The 13,714-nt window shown below is 49.2% G+C and overlaps 2 protein-coding genes across 2 annotated transcripts in view; one reads left to right on the top strand and one right to left on the bottom strand.

The window, feature by feature from the left end:
- Positions 1 to 1,904, bottom strand: part of prkar1b (protein kinase, cAMP-dependent, regulatory, type I, beta) — a 99,225-nt gene extending 97,321 nt beyond the window's left edge. Inside the window, exons 1-2 of the mRNA XM_039775550.1 lie at positions 1,761 to 1,904; positions 1,095 to 1,322 (exon numbers count right to left, since the gene is read on the bottom strand). Of these exons, the coding sequence (XP_039631484.1) occupies positions 1,095 to 1,274 (180 nt within the window). The 5' untranslated portion in view covers positions 1,275 to 1,322; positions 1,761 to 1,904. The remainder of the gene's footprint in view (positions 1 to 1,094; positions 1,323 to 1,760) is intronic.
- A 3,938-nt stretch (positions 1,905 to 5,842) lies between these two features.
- The window catches only part of LOC120542433 (dynein assembly factor 5, axonemal-like), a 72,602-nt gene continuing 64,730 nt past the window's right edge, over positions 5,843 to 13,714 (top strand). The window contains exon 1 of the mRNA XM_039774912.1: positions 5,843 to 6,409. Within this exon, the coding sequence (XP_039630846.1) occupies positions 5,872 to 6,409 (538 nt within the window). The 5' untranslated portion in view covers positions 5,843 to 5,871. The remainder of the gene's footprint in view (positions 6,410 to 13,714) is intronic.

The following is a 13,714-nucleotide window of genomic DNA, read 5'->3' as shown; positions in this document are numbered from 1 at the left end:
TTATTCTGCCAGCCTATGAATCTGGATTGAGATTTGATGTGGCATCACCATCATCGGCAGTCCTGGTCCACACACTTTTGAAACTGATGCCCTCTCTCTCGACTTTGCCTAAAGTATTATTTTATCACTCTACATTTACACCGAGACCTCACTGTGTTTAGGCTAAATACAATCTGTGATGCCAATTCCTTATGAGGTTTGAGTCTGCCTCTTCCTCCCCACTCACCCCAGGAGGGCCAAGGCCTGACGTTACAAGTCAAAAGTCTCACTTATGGCATACAATCCCTTTGTGCCAAATTTCAGGAGTGAGGCTTGAACAGCAATGCGGGATTTTAAAAGACACACCAGCAAAGACAGCCTGCGCTTTATGGAGATGGCACCCCTGACAGCGAGCGCCCTAAAGTGACACACAGCAAGCAAGACAACAATAGAGGAACAAAGTGCTCAATGAACAGGTACGGGGTGGTCCACCTCCACCGAGATGACTCCTGTCTCGTCTGCCCCCCGATAGGCCTTGTAGAGATGTATTGATGCCCAAGGAGATCATCTTCAGCATCTGCTGTAAATGTGAGCACCAAGTTTGATTTTTACTCCCGTAATGCAGTCGTCTCGGTGGAGGCGGGCCACCCTGTACAATTCAATTAAAACAAAAATACGAGGGGCTTAGATAATCAATGGGCAACACATCATTGTGAGGTACCAATGGACTGTCACAGAATGCTTACCAATGTGTATGTACAACATGGCTTTGGGGTGAGAAAAGACCACCACCTTTGCTGCCTTCCTGGTTTATATGGGGGTAAGCAGCCAAGACAGAAATGCAGGGCCGAGGCTGCTGTCACATTTAAAGGTTACCAGCAGTTTGCCTGATAATCCTTACCTGACAGGAAAGCCAGTGCTGCTGAGCCAACGAGATGTAAAGCAATCACCCTGTTTGGCTCTAAATATGGCAGACCAGGCCTGACACTTGAGTAGACACCAAGCACTAGGATACCGGACTGTGTACTCTCACACTCACACACACACACACACACACACACTCACTGCTGGTTTGATTATCTGAAGCAGATCCGTAAACGCGGGGCTTCACTCACCTTTTCCAGTTTGTCGAAATGCTCTCGCAGAAATTTCATTGGCCGGTCAGGCTTGGCGATGCAAAGGTTCACAATGCACTCCTTCAGGATCTGCTGGATGTTGTGTTTCTGCACGTAAAGTTCGCATCCTTTCAAGCTCTCGTCTTCTTCCACGTTTGAGGAGACGGATGAGGTGGCCATCTTTGCAGCACCCAAGGGGAGGACTCTTTTAAGAAGGAGACGATCAAACTGCAAAAACAAAACGCGCGACGGTGAGACTCCCGGGATTTCTGTTCCAAATGCACGCGACCCTCTCTCTCTGCCTCTCCGGTCCGCTGACAGCTCGCGAGCCGCCTACGGGTAGCGGAGAGCCGCCCGCACCTCAGCTCGCGAGCTGGTCCCGCAGGAACTCTGGACGGACCCCCTCGCCCGTTTCTTCGGCACGGAGACAATCTCTGTTTTGTACTTCTGCCCTAAATGTACACACCGCGATACAACAACCGATTTTAATGCCGTGTCAGGAACCGCAGCCCAAACACGACGCGCCTGGCCTGGTGTCCCTTGAAGGATCGTAACGCCCGCGTAGCAACGGCTGTCACAGGTGCAGGATGCTGCAGGCAGCGTCACGCCACGGGCTCCGTGTTTTCTGTTGATACGTGCGCGCGTGTGCCTCCACACTAGTCTTACCTGGGGGTCGAAAATACACGCTCCCCGCTGCGGATTTCGCCCGCTTTTCCGTTACACCGTAAAGATGCTGTTGCTACTGGCGCACTTGCCCGCTGCTCTGCTGTTTCCAGGTCTCTCTGCGTCGGCTCTACTCCGATGACGTCAATCACCCGCTGCGCGGGCACGTGGAAGGCGAGTGGCCTGCGCGCGAGGATGTTTGTCTGCGCAGTGCGCATGCGTAGGGCTGACGGTCTGGGTCCTGGGGGCTCGCTGGGCCGGACGTGCCGTCCAGATTTCACGTAAACTTACAGTGGACCATTATGACAAGATGGAGCCGGTTTAATCCAATAAAGACCGCCAAGCTTAAATAATCAGGGTGACTAATAACGCAGAGTTTTGACATAAATTACTTAGACTTTCAAAATGCTTTTTGAATATGGATTCTGCACCAAAGAATAATTCTAAAAGTGGAAACTGTAGAGGTGACCCTTAAAACTGGATTTTAAATTGGTAACGACAACGACTACAGAGAGGAGGAGATGGGGGCATCAGAGGAGCCACCAAGGAGCGTAGTTAGTAAACTTATGAATTTCGCAGATGACACTAAAAGTGGAGGGCTGGCAGCAAAAACTTCTCAGAAAGGCTTCAGAACTGGGCAAACCCCTGGAAAATGGAGTTTAATGTGGAAAACTGCAAAAAAGACACTGAGCTACAGGAAAGCGACCTCTGACAAGGATTTGGAGGTTTATGTTGACACGACGTCTTTATCAAGTAAGCAAAGTGCAGAAGAGATTAAAAAGGCAAATCAAATGTTAGCTTGTAGTGTAAGAACTGTTGAAAATAAATGGAGGGATGTTATGACAGGGGTGTCACTAGCTTTAGCACTTATTAGGGGCTTGGCCCGCTCTCTGATACATCCTATATATATAAGTTAGCTGGAAAGGGGGGGGGGCATTTTGTTTCCTATGGAAATTTCACACAGTTGAAGGATGGGGGTGTCCCTTGTCAGAACACAGCACACGATGAAGATCAGGGGATGGATACCCAAGATCAGGGGCTAAAGCCTCAGAAGCCGCCGCCCCCTTAACGACAGCGCCACTCCGTTATGCTCAGAGTATGTCACACACTGATGGGAGCACATCTGGAGTCCTGTGTGCACTTCTGGCCACCACACTACAAGAAAGACATAACAGCACATGAAGACGTGCAGAGGACACAACCCAAGTGCATCATGGGACTTAAGGGCATGTGACGCTGTGCCAGACTCCGAGAATCCAACCCGCTCAGTCTCAAGTAGAGGAGGACTTTGTCAAAGCAGATTCCGCAGAATTCTTTCCACTTGATGGTGAATCGCAGACTCGAGGACACCAGTGGAAATCAATGGGAAGGGCCAGGAAGCAGATCTTTACGAAAGCAGTTAAGAATCTGGAGCAAACTACTCAGATATGGAGTTGAAGCAGAAACCCTGACAAGCTTTGAGAAGGACCTGGGTGAGATACTGGGACAGCTTAGCTATTAGCTAAACAAACGAGCCGCACACGGACTAACTGGTCTCCTCTCATTTGTTACATTTGTTGTATGAAGTGGAAGAAGGTCTGAGAATCGCTGCATAGGTTCAATGGGCTGAAATCGAACAAACCACCAGGACCAGAGGATATTTATCGTCAGGTGCTTAAGAAGCTTAGTGAGTGCAGGTATGAAAAATTGGTGCATATTTTTCAAAAAGTCACTGTAGGAACTTCTTAAGGGCGGGAAAACAGTACGTCCAATTGAGTAATTCTTGGGGTGCGTCTCTATGAGCTTTGCACACCTGGATTTGCAACCCGTTCTTCACTGCAGAGCTCCATTAGATGGCATGGGTAGCACCTGCAAACTGCCATCCTCAGGTCTCTCCACAGATTTTCTATTGGGTTTACAACTGGGCCACTCAAGGACACCCAGAGGCTTGTGCCAGCGCTAGTCCAGTGTTGTTTTGGCTCTATGCTTTGGGTCACCAAACCCACATGCCAGCCCGAGGTGGTGTGCCCTCTGGCGCAGGTTTTCTTCCAGGACCTCTGTGGATTTGTCCCTCAATTCTGCACAGTCGACCTTGTTAGAATTGACTCTGAGGACGTCTGATGACACAAGAATGGAACTCTTTGGGCAGAACTCCAAGCGCCATGTCTGGTAAAGAGCAGCTACTTCTCTCTCCCTCTCTGCCTAATACAATGACTGCGTGTGAAGCAGGATGGCAGCAGTAGCAGGATGAATGCAGCCAAATCCACGGAGGTCTTTGAAGAACACCAGCTGCATGGGGCACATCACCTCAGACTGGGGCAACAGTTCAATGACCCAAAGCAAACATCAAAGGCAACACTGGAGTGGCTTCAGGAAAATGTCCTTGTGTGGCGCAGACTTAAACCAGACCTGGCAGAGACTCCCCATTCAATCTCATAGAGCTTGAGAAGATCTGCCAAGAAGAATAGGATAAACTACTGAAATCCAGGTCTGCCAAGCTTGTAGAGACTTAACTAGAAGAATCAAAGTTGGACTTGCTGCCAAAAGGCTTCCACAAAGTACTGAATTAAGAGTCTGAATGAGAGATTTCAGCTTTTGATTTTTAATAAATCTGGAAACCTTTCTAAAAACATATTTTCAATTTGTTATAATGGATTACTGCGATGGGCTGGCGCCCTGCCCGGGCTTTCTTTCCTGCCCTGCGCCCTGTGTTGGCTGGGTTTGGCTCCAGCAGACCCCCGTGACCCTGTAGTTAGGATATAACGGGTTGAATAATGGATGGATAATGGATTATTAAGTGCACATTGCTGGGCAAAAGGCAAATGTACCCATTTAAAATGCCATTTATAACACAGAATGTACCGAAAGTGAAGATGTCTGAATAAATACACTCACTAAGTGCCATATGACAACACCTGCTAATCCACGCAGTTCTCTAATCAGCCAGCAAAGCACACAGGCCTGCAGATACAGGTCAGGAGCTTCACTTCATGTTCACATCAAACACCAGAATGGGAGAAATGTGATGTCACATTTGGAAACTGAAGCTCTCTTTCTCCTATAGTTCATCTGTGTCCCGAGATAAGTCCAGCCGGTCATTGCTGTGGACCCCCCAAGTACTTGTAGGAGCGCGCCATCTCTACATCCACTCCCTGGGTAGTGACCCGGCATAAAGGCTTTGTGCTACGGCGAACGTCAATAACCAATTTGCAGTTTAAATGATAATATGCTTATGTGGAAAAAAATCCTTAGAAAAATTTGAGGCAATAAATACCTAAAGCCGGCTAATACAGTCCAGTTCCCACTTGTTTGGTGAAATGTCTCCCCCTCAAATTAAACTTTTTCCGAGCCAGTCTTGTAAACAGACATTGCTTTAAGTAGTCAGCCGTCCCCTCGATATTCTCTGGTTGTAAATTCTCTCTTTGCTGTCCCCACACTCCATACTTTGCTGTCCCCAGTCCTGGCATAACCCCCCCATATATCCAAATTTCCACGTTCAGGTCTGGAAGGGATGATTTCTATCAAAGCGAGCATTTACTACTTCGCCTTGGGCAGCAAAAATGCATTCATAAAAATACTCCTGATCTTTTATTAAATATTTTTCATGAGTGCATAATTGTGACAGAGACACTAACTATGACAGCAGAGTGTGGCCTGCAGTAAACTGGCACAACACATATGATTGTTATATTCAAAAGGTGAAACTCATACAACACTGTGACAATTCCAACCCCAAAGACTCCTCGAATTGCGGGATCGATGACGACAGGCTGCACTCGCACTCCTCCAGCTACCGGGGGTCTCTTCTAGAGGCGGCTTGAGGTTTGCAGACAGACGCTTGTTGCGCTTCTTCTCTTAGCTCGCACAGTTAAGCTGCTTAGGTGCCCATGGCTGTGTTGTGACAGTGGTCCCTATACAGTAAGCCCATCCAACGGCAGGTGACAACAAAACATTAATTACAGACTATATTGACATGATTTGGTCAACACAGAATCGTTTATTTTCTAAATACCAATCCCCAAAGATTATAATTTGACAGGCAAGAATGTAGACAGCTTTTCCCTTGAAGGACCCAAACGGCACCATTTCCGGGACGCTTCAAACATGTAATTCGGTAGTCATAGCAACATCAGCAATGGCCGCCGCCGAGCAGGGCTACGAGCACGCTGCGGCCGAAGTTTTGCAGGCTGTCGCCCGTCACTTGAACTGCTTGAACGATGAGAATAAAAGCGTCAGGAAGCGGGCACTGGAAGGTATCCGCCGAGAGGTGGTGGAGCGGGGCCTTCCCGGCGGTGTCCTGCAGCTTCTTCTCTCCTCTCTCTTGAAGCCTGTGCTGCGCAGTCTGCTAGACCCCATGGAGCGGTGCAGAGAACTCGCCACCGAGGTGCTCCGTCACTTCATCCGCAGCGCCCACAGACCGGAGGAGGCTTTACCGTACCTGTTACCGGCGCTGGCGCAGCGTCTCGGGGGGCCAGAGATCGTAGAGCCTGCCGAGGAACTTCGACTCGCTCTGCTTGAACTTGTAACTCTGACAGTCGAGGTGTGCGGGAAGAAGCTGTCGCCTTACCTAGACGACATGGTCCGAATTCTGCAGAGGGGAATCGTGGACCCTTTCCCTGATGTGAAGAAGGAGAGCTGCAGGTGTGCGTCGAGCTATGCGGAGTGTATACCAGGTAGGTAGGAGAGACGGAGGTGCCTGTCATTGTTGCACCATATCAGACAAACTGGGGCATAAATAATAATCGGAAAGAGACGGTGAAATAGTTGATGAATGAAAAGGAACTGTAAGTAAGGAAAAATTGGAGGTAACGGCTTGGGAGGTTTGGTTTTACGACGCTGATTTGCTTTACGACTTGTCGCCATGGTAACGCGTACCGCTAACGTCTGTGAGGTCAGCCGTCATTTTTTTTTTGTACTTCTGGCAGGCACAGCAAATCCTCGTCAAGACTTCATTTTATAAAACAAATGCCGTTCTTGGAAAAAGATTTAAAAGTGCTCTTTTGTTACATTCAGACAATATTCTGGAGTTGCAGCCACTTAAACTGTTCAGATTTTTTGACCATTTCACTTGTATATCAAACAACGTGTCCAACGCCGTTATAATATTTCAGTTAATTACAAATATATATTTTTTATCGATTTCAATGGGGTTGCGGTGTAATATGATATAGCGCCTTCACTTTACACTTTTTGTTCTGTTGCAGCCTTGTGCTAAAGTCATTTCAATTCAGCTTTTTTCCGACCTTAGGCAACACACAAGACCCCAGAATAACAAAGAGAAAATGGAAGTTCAGACATTTTTGGCAGATTTCCTACAAATAAAACCCACATCAATAGAAGTAACGAGTCCCTTAATTCCGCCCTTTAACTGAAGAGCCTTTGGCAGCCATTCCAGCCTGGGGTCTTCGTGGGTCTGAAGCGTCACACACCGGTGCTTGGGGATTTTCTGCCCTTCTTCTCTGCAGAGCCCCTCAAGCTCTGTCAGGCTGGATGGAGACCCTCAATGGACTGCTGTTCTCTGCAGGTGTCTGTTTGGGTTCAAGTCCAGGCCCTTGCTGGGCCACTCGAGGACATTCTCAGAGTTGTCCCTTTTTGCATTTTCTTTGTGAACCTTTGGCCCAGTCTTGGATCCAAAGGTCTCATAGCAGGACTTCATTAAGGGTATCTCTGTACTTCGCCCCATTCAGCTTCCCCTCCAGCCCGTCTAGTCTCCCAGTCCTTGATGTCCCACCACGCTCCACTGTTGGGGTGACGTTACGCGGGTGATGCTTAGAATTGAGGCCAAACTGTCCAATCTTCGGTTCATCACACCAGAGACTCTCTGTCAGTCATTTAGGGGTCTTTGTGCAAACTCTGTGTGTCATCTGGCCACTCTGCCAGGGATTAGTGGAGTGTTGCAGTGGTGGCTGCCCTTCTGGAAGTTTCTCTCCTATCGACACATGTTCTGTGGAGCTCGGACATGGTGACCTCAAGTGATGTTTTTTGGATTTGAGAAGTCTGCTCTTCAGACCCTGATACACTAGACTTTCCTGTTTAGTGCTTTTTCAGAAAGCCCATTATGGAAATAACGGGGGGCCGTACCGCGGCACAGACTGGCACAGAGACACAAGTCCAAGCACACGCTTTTTATTTTCTTGTGGGGCATCTCTACTCCCCACGTCAGAGCACAGCACACAATACTGCTCAGTCCCTTCTCTTCTTTCTTCTGTTTCTTTCTCTCTCTTCTGCTGTCCACCCTCCACCTCCCGACTCTGTGAGGGGGCCGCCTTTATAGCGCACCAGTAAGTGCTCCAGGGGCACTCTGATCTTCTTCTGGCAGCACTCCTGGGTGTGGCAGAAGTGCTGGAAGGGCCCCCGGAATTATTCCATGTGTTCCCGGATCCTCTTCTGGCAGCACTTCTGGGTGTGGTGGAACTGCCCAGGCGCCCCCTGGTGGTGGCCACGGCCTCAGCACGGTTGAGGGTCCAGGCCCGTGGCCCAATGCAGCCCAGTGCCTCCTTGTTCTGGTGGAGGTATTGAATGTGTCACAGGGGCGTCCCGGCCATCTGCCACACCATATTGTTTTCTCTCTATTATAATAAAAAAAAAAAGAAATCCTGGGTCGAGACTTTCTCAGAGAGACACTTTCACATCCCGTGAGACGAGACTTTGTGCCCAGAGATTTAACCAGGAAATAAAAGACAAAGAGCAGATGACAAAGGAGAATTGAATTCAAAAGCGTTGGCTTGATACACATGCAGAGCAGGTTAGAGATAATGGAAGTACAAAAATTTGAAAGTCTCCAAAAAATGATAGTAAAGATCAAATTAGCACAAACAAACGGAAATGATTACTCGGTGAAATATTGGAACAGCGAAAAGAGATCAAATCTATTGCTCGGATTGAAACTTGAAGTCGGAGACTCGTCGATCGTCTAATTCGTGTTGCCATCAGTGGTGTTTCTTCACAATGAAGAGGCGTATCGGTGAGAATGAAAGGATTTGTTATTTGGTGAAAGTGAAATCCACACACGCGAACGGCAGAGACGCAAAGTGGCTGGCGCGTAGTGCTGGCGGGGGGGCCGGTGAGCAAAGCAAGCAGCAGGTGAAGCCCCCTAGTCTTAAAAAAAGAGTCCGAGTTGGTTACAAATGTGTGCTTCTGAGGCCTAAACATAGCTAAGCCAGAAACTCCGATTCAATTTTGTTCAGATTCAAGGGGCTGCTTTGACCACGTCGGGTCATCTGGACCAACTGTTGTCATTTCATCACATACGATACCAATTAATGTACCGCTGCCCCCCGAATGGGACCCCCTCTCCCCTCACAAGTTGGGCTGTGTCTTGGAAAGTATTGATCTGGCATCAAAGATATTTACAGGGGGTCTCCTGACTAAGATGGGTACACCTGGTCACTTTTCCAGATGTGTGGGCCGTTGGTTGATTTGACATGGAATGAACCCGTTTGTTGGGCATCATTCACTTTTTTTTGGTACCCAGTCAACCCGTTTTTTCTCAATGAAGAATGTAGTGACAAGTCAAGACAAATGACCGCTTTTATTGGCCAACTGAACGGATTACAATATGCCAGGGCAACTTGGGCCCCTTCTGATTCCATCTTGCCTGACAAAGTGGCCCGAGTTGCCCTGGCATATTGTAATCCGTTCAGTTGGCCAATCAAAGGGGTCATTTGTCTTGACTTGTCACTACATTCATAATGGCTAAGAGGGCACAACACCCCAGCACTACAGACATCCATGAAGAATACTAATACGCCGTGACGGCACAAGGTGGGCACAGTGGTAGCATTTCTGCTTTGTGATACGAAGACTGCGGTTCACTTTCCGGCAGCTTCCTGTGTGGAGTTCTCATGTGCTCCCCGTGTCCGTGTTTCCTGCTTTTCACCAACAGACAGGTGAGTTGGGTGGATGGGCCCCCCGGTGGGTGTTTGTGTGCCCTGTGCTGGACTGGCACCCTGCCCAGGTGTTGCTCCTGCCTTGCGCCCAGTGATTGGCTTCAGCTGCCTTTGTGACACAGGATTAGGGGGATGGATGGGTGGACAGATGTGAGGTCACCTTTTGATAAAGACCCCCCAAATGGCTCATTGCATCCGTTCCTTGTAATGTGACGCTGCTCCGCTCCTCTTGGCCGTGACAGTGCAGTTTGTTTCTTTGGCCCCTGGCCTGGTGCCCCTGCAGAGTTAATTTTTTCTCTCCAGCCGTCTGGAGTTTTTTTGCCCTCCCTGGCCATCGGACCTCCTTAGACTTATTCTATGTTAATTAGCGTTGTCAAATTTTAATTCTTATTTGTCTTTTATTTCTCTCTTCTTCATCATGTAAAGCACTTTGAGCTCATTATTTGTATGAAAATGTGCGACAGAAATGAATGTTGTTGTTTGTATAGCGCCCTTCCGTGCCCAGTGCCCAGATTATACCCACTACTAAATACACAACTAGCACACGTATAAACACACGGAGAAACGAGGCTCAGACGTAAATGGAAGCCAGCAGGATCTGTCCATTAATTCAGCGTTGGCACAATGACCAGCTTACAATGGAGAGGCTTGAATTTGTGAAAAAACAAAACTGGACACGGGCACAATCCTGCAGACCTCGGCCAAGTAGCCACCTTCAACCCTGCCGGGCATTCTGGAGTGAGCGGGTACTCGAGGACTGTCGCTACAACTCCTTAAAGGGGTCCGTGCTTCTCTAGGCACCGCTTCTATTACGGTGGTAGCTCAGTGGCTGAGGATCTTCACTGGCACCTGGGAGGCTGCCGGTTCAAATCCTGAAGGGATCCAACTCTGTTGGGCCCTCGCGTAAGGCCCTTAATCTGAGAGTCGCTCCAGGGGTGTGCTGTACAATGGCTGGCCCTGTGCTCTTAAAGCCCCCCACCCCAACCCCCTAACAGGTCATGCATAAAGATGATTTCCATTCAGGGATTAACAAAGCGTATTAATTCCAAAAATATTCATCTCAATTAATGGACTCCTCTGCAGTTGTGACAACCACAAAGGAGTCAAACGGTTAAAAGTGAGGAAATTGACACGCAGACCGGGCCTGGTGGGCTCATTGCAGCAGCCACAACCCCAAACCCCCAAACCAACCCACCCCCCACCCGCCAGCACGGCGTGACTTTTAACAATCGGAGGTTTCCAGTAATACCGAAGTTAAATGCTGGTTTCAATTCTTTATTGTCATGGGTACAAGTGCCATGTACTGTACAATGAAATGCTTGCTTGCATGTGCCCCCGCAGGCAGTGAACACAGACAAAAAAAAAGAGAAACAATAAATAAATAAATGAATAGAAATAAGGAAATACAGTAAATAAAACCAGAATCCTAGGAATAAAGAGAGACGGTGGCAGAAGTAGATGTGACACAAGGTTACCGATTGTTCACCCGTCTGGCTGCAGTTGGGTAGAAACTGTCCCTGAACCTGCAGGTGTGCGTCCTCATGGACTTTAGATGGGAGGAGGGTGACAAGTGACAGTGCAGGGTGGCTGGGGTCCCGCCTGATACGGTTCACTTTCCTGTGCCGGCGTGTTGTGTGGAATTCATGGATAGCAGGGAGCAGTGTGCCCGTGATCTGCTGTGCCGTCTTCACCACCCGCTGCAGAGCTCTGCAGTCCTGAACTGAGCAGTTGCTGTACCAGGATGTGATGCCGCCTGTCAGGATGGACTCCACGGTACACCTGTAGTGTCTGCCCAGGGTTGTGGGGGACGTCCGGGCCTTACTCGGTCTCCTGAGGAAGTCGAGGCGTTGTTGGGCTTTCTTGACGAATGCCGCAGTGTGACTTGACCATTTAAGGTGCTGACCTCCTCCACCGCCTCGCCTCCGCTGTAGATTTGGCTGTGCATTGTTGTCTGTTTGCGGAAATCCACAATCGTCTCCTTCGTTTAGCTAACGTCGAGGGTGAGGGTGAGGTGGTTGTCCTGACACCATTTTATATGAAAGTCATCCTCCAGCTCCATCAAAGGAGGGTCACTGTGGCTGCGGGTTATAACTGGCACCTCTCGCGTTGAATGCGTTATTGTGCCACGGTAACATGGACCTGCCTGTCACATCTGTCTGGGTGGCTGTGAGGCACTTCTGCCCGCTTACTGTGGTGGCGTGCTGCACGCGGGTTCTGTAAATGGAGTAAGAATTTCACGGCCGTCTGTACACAACAGTATGGCAACCGCTAAAGCAAGCGAGACCCTTGGGACCGTGACCCCAAAGAAGTGCGATCAAGGGTTTGACCAGAAAACAGTCTGCATGGCACCATCTTGTGCCAGGTCTGCCCCAGTGCTGCTCTTCACAGCCTGTTCAGGATTGTTGCTCTGTTCAGTTCTGCAAGGCGCTATATACAGTATATGCATATAGAACAAGGCTCGCCCCCCTCTGTGTAAACGGCTGGATTGGGTGCGACTCCCGAGCTTTCATTTTGTGTGAAGCCCCCCGGCCCCGTGTCTTTACATTCCGTGTTGTGCCCGACTGATCCCTGTAATCCACTGTTTTCTCTAATGGTTCCTTTTGTGACTGAAGTTAAGCTGCCAACTGTGTGCTGTGACTTGGCACGGAGCGCCAGCCGGCGTTCAGGACAGGACCAGCGAGCACTGTGCCAACTCTTTTATTTTGACAGTGTCAGGAATGCGCCCGCTTCACAGTCAGGATAAGACTAGCCAGCTCTTTGAAAGCGGCCTGGCAGGCGTTCCGGCAGAACTGTACAGGTGTTTGGATTAATGACATCTGAAATGCTAACAAAGCCGCCCGCCTGACACATTCGCCCCCGTCGGATCGGCCGCCTGCGCCCAGCTGTGCCAAGAGCAGAGGCCCGAAGGATTTGATGTGTGTTTGGGACCCTCTGAGCAGTCAGCCAGGGTTGCCAAGTTGAAAGAAAACTCAGCTGGGCTTGAAAACACGGGACCAAGTCCTGGACTGATTACTCTATCATTTTCTGCCGCTTTCCCTGTCATTTAATTCAATCAAAGTGCTTTAGGAAATAAACGGGTCAAAATGCGGTAATCGCAGAGTTAAACCCCAAATGGAGGGTTTGGAGAGCGCGGCGTTTACGGCGCTGGCTAATTGAAAAGAAAACAGTCGAGTCTTGGCAGTGCCAGCGTAAGTGAAGCTTGGCCGACAGGTGCAGTCTTGTGCTCGGGAGAGGAAAGTCAAATTACCTGCACTCGAAATCGAAGGGGGAGAGGTGGGCCTCGAGCGCCGGAGACCCTGCGCGCCTCATATAGCGCACTGCAGATGTACCCGCCGGAGACTCGGAGTTTCAGTTCTCGTGGTCAAGGTCGGGGTGTCTGTCCCTGTTTGGAAACGGGCCGGGGTGGGACACACTCACCTGACACAGACACAAGGTGCGAGTAGGCCGGGTTCTGGGATGTGGTGACAGCAAGTGCTGGGTCACTCGCGTAGGACTGACTGGGCGCCCCCAATTATTATTAACATTGGGATATTCAAGTTTAAAATACAAGGAAAGGCGGAGCCAAGTCTGACCGATATGAGGGAAACGTCAAGAGGCACCCAAAGTGTCACACACACACACACACACACTCACTCGGGTTCAGGTGAGTGACCCTCCTCGTTACGGCAGAAAGTGGAATGGGCAAGTTGTGTTCCGGAATTCTCCTTTGTCAAGACACGGCAGCAAAAAAACGGGAGTGAGGGCAGGCCTCCCCTCGACTTTCTCGTATACTCGCATATGGAGATGGATATTTGAGGAGTAAACCGCAAGACAAGGGTGACGTTGTTACATGATGGACATTAAAGAGCCATCAACAGCAAATCAAATCCAATATATGGAACAATTATTAGAACAGTCAAGTTGAATAAATCGGACTGTGCAGCCGCACGAATAAAAGATAAAGTTAGCGGAAATAACTCAAAAAGTGATAGAGATCGACGTTTTGTACCAAATACTCGTATGCAAAATTTGGTTGACCGAAGTGAAAGCGGACTCGGGTTATTGTGTTTCCGCACAGACAGACAGACAGACATTCCAAAGATGCGATGT

This window comes from Polypterus senegalus, chromosome 13, assembly GCF_016835505.1.
Source record: "Polypterus senegalus isolate Bchr_013 chromosome 13, ASM1683550v1, whole genome shotgun sequence".
Lineage (NCBI taxonomy): Eukaryota > Metazoa > Chordata > Cladistia > Polypteriformes > Polypteridae > Polypterus > Polypterus senegalus.
Note: the sequence above shows the minus strand (reverse complement) of the source record. Positions and strands in the feature narration are given on the sequence as shown.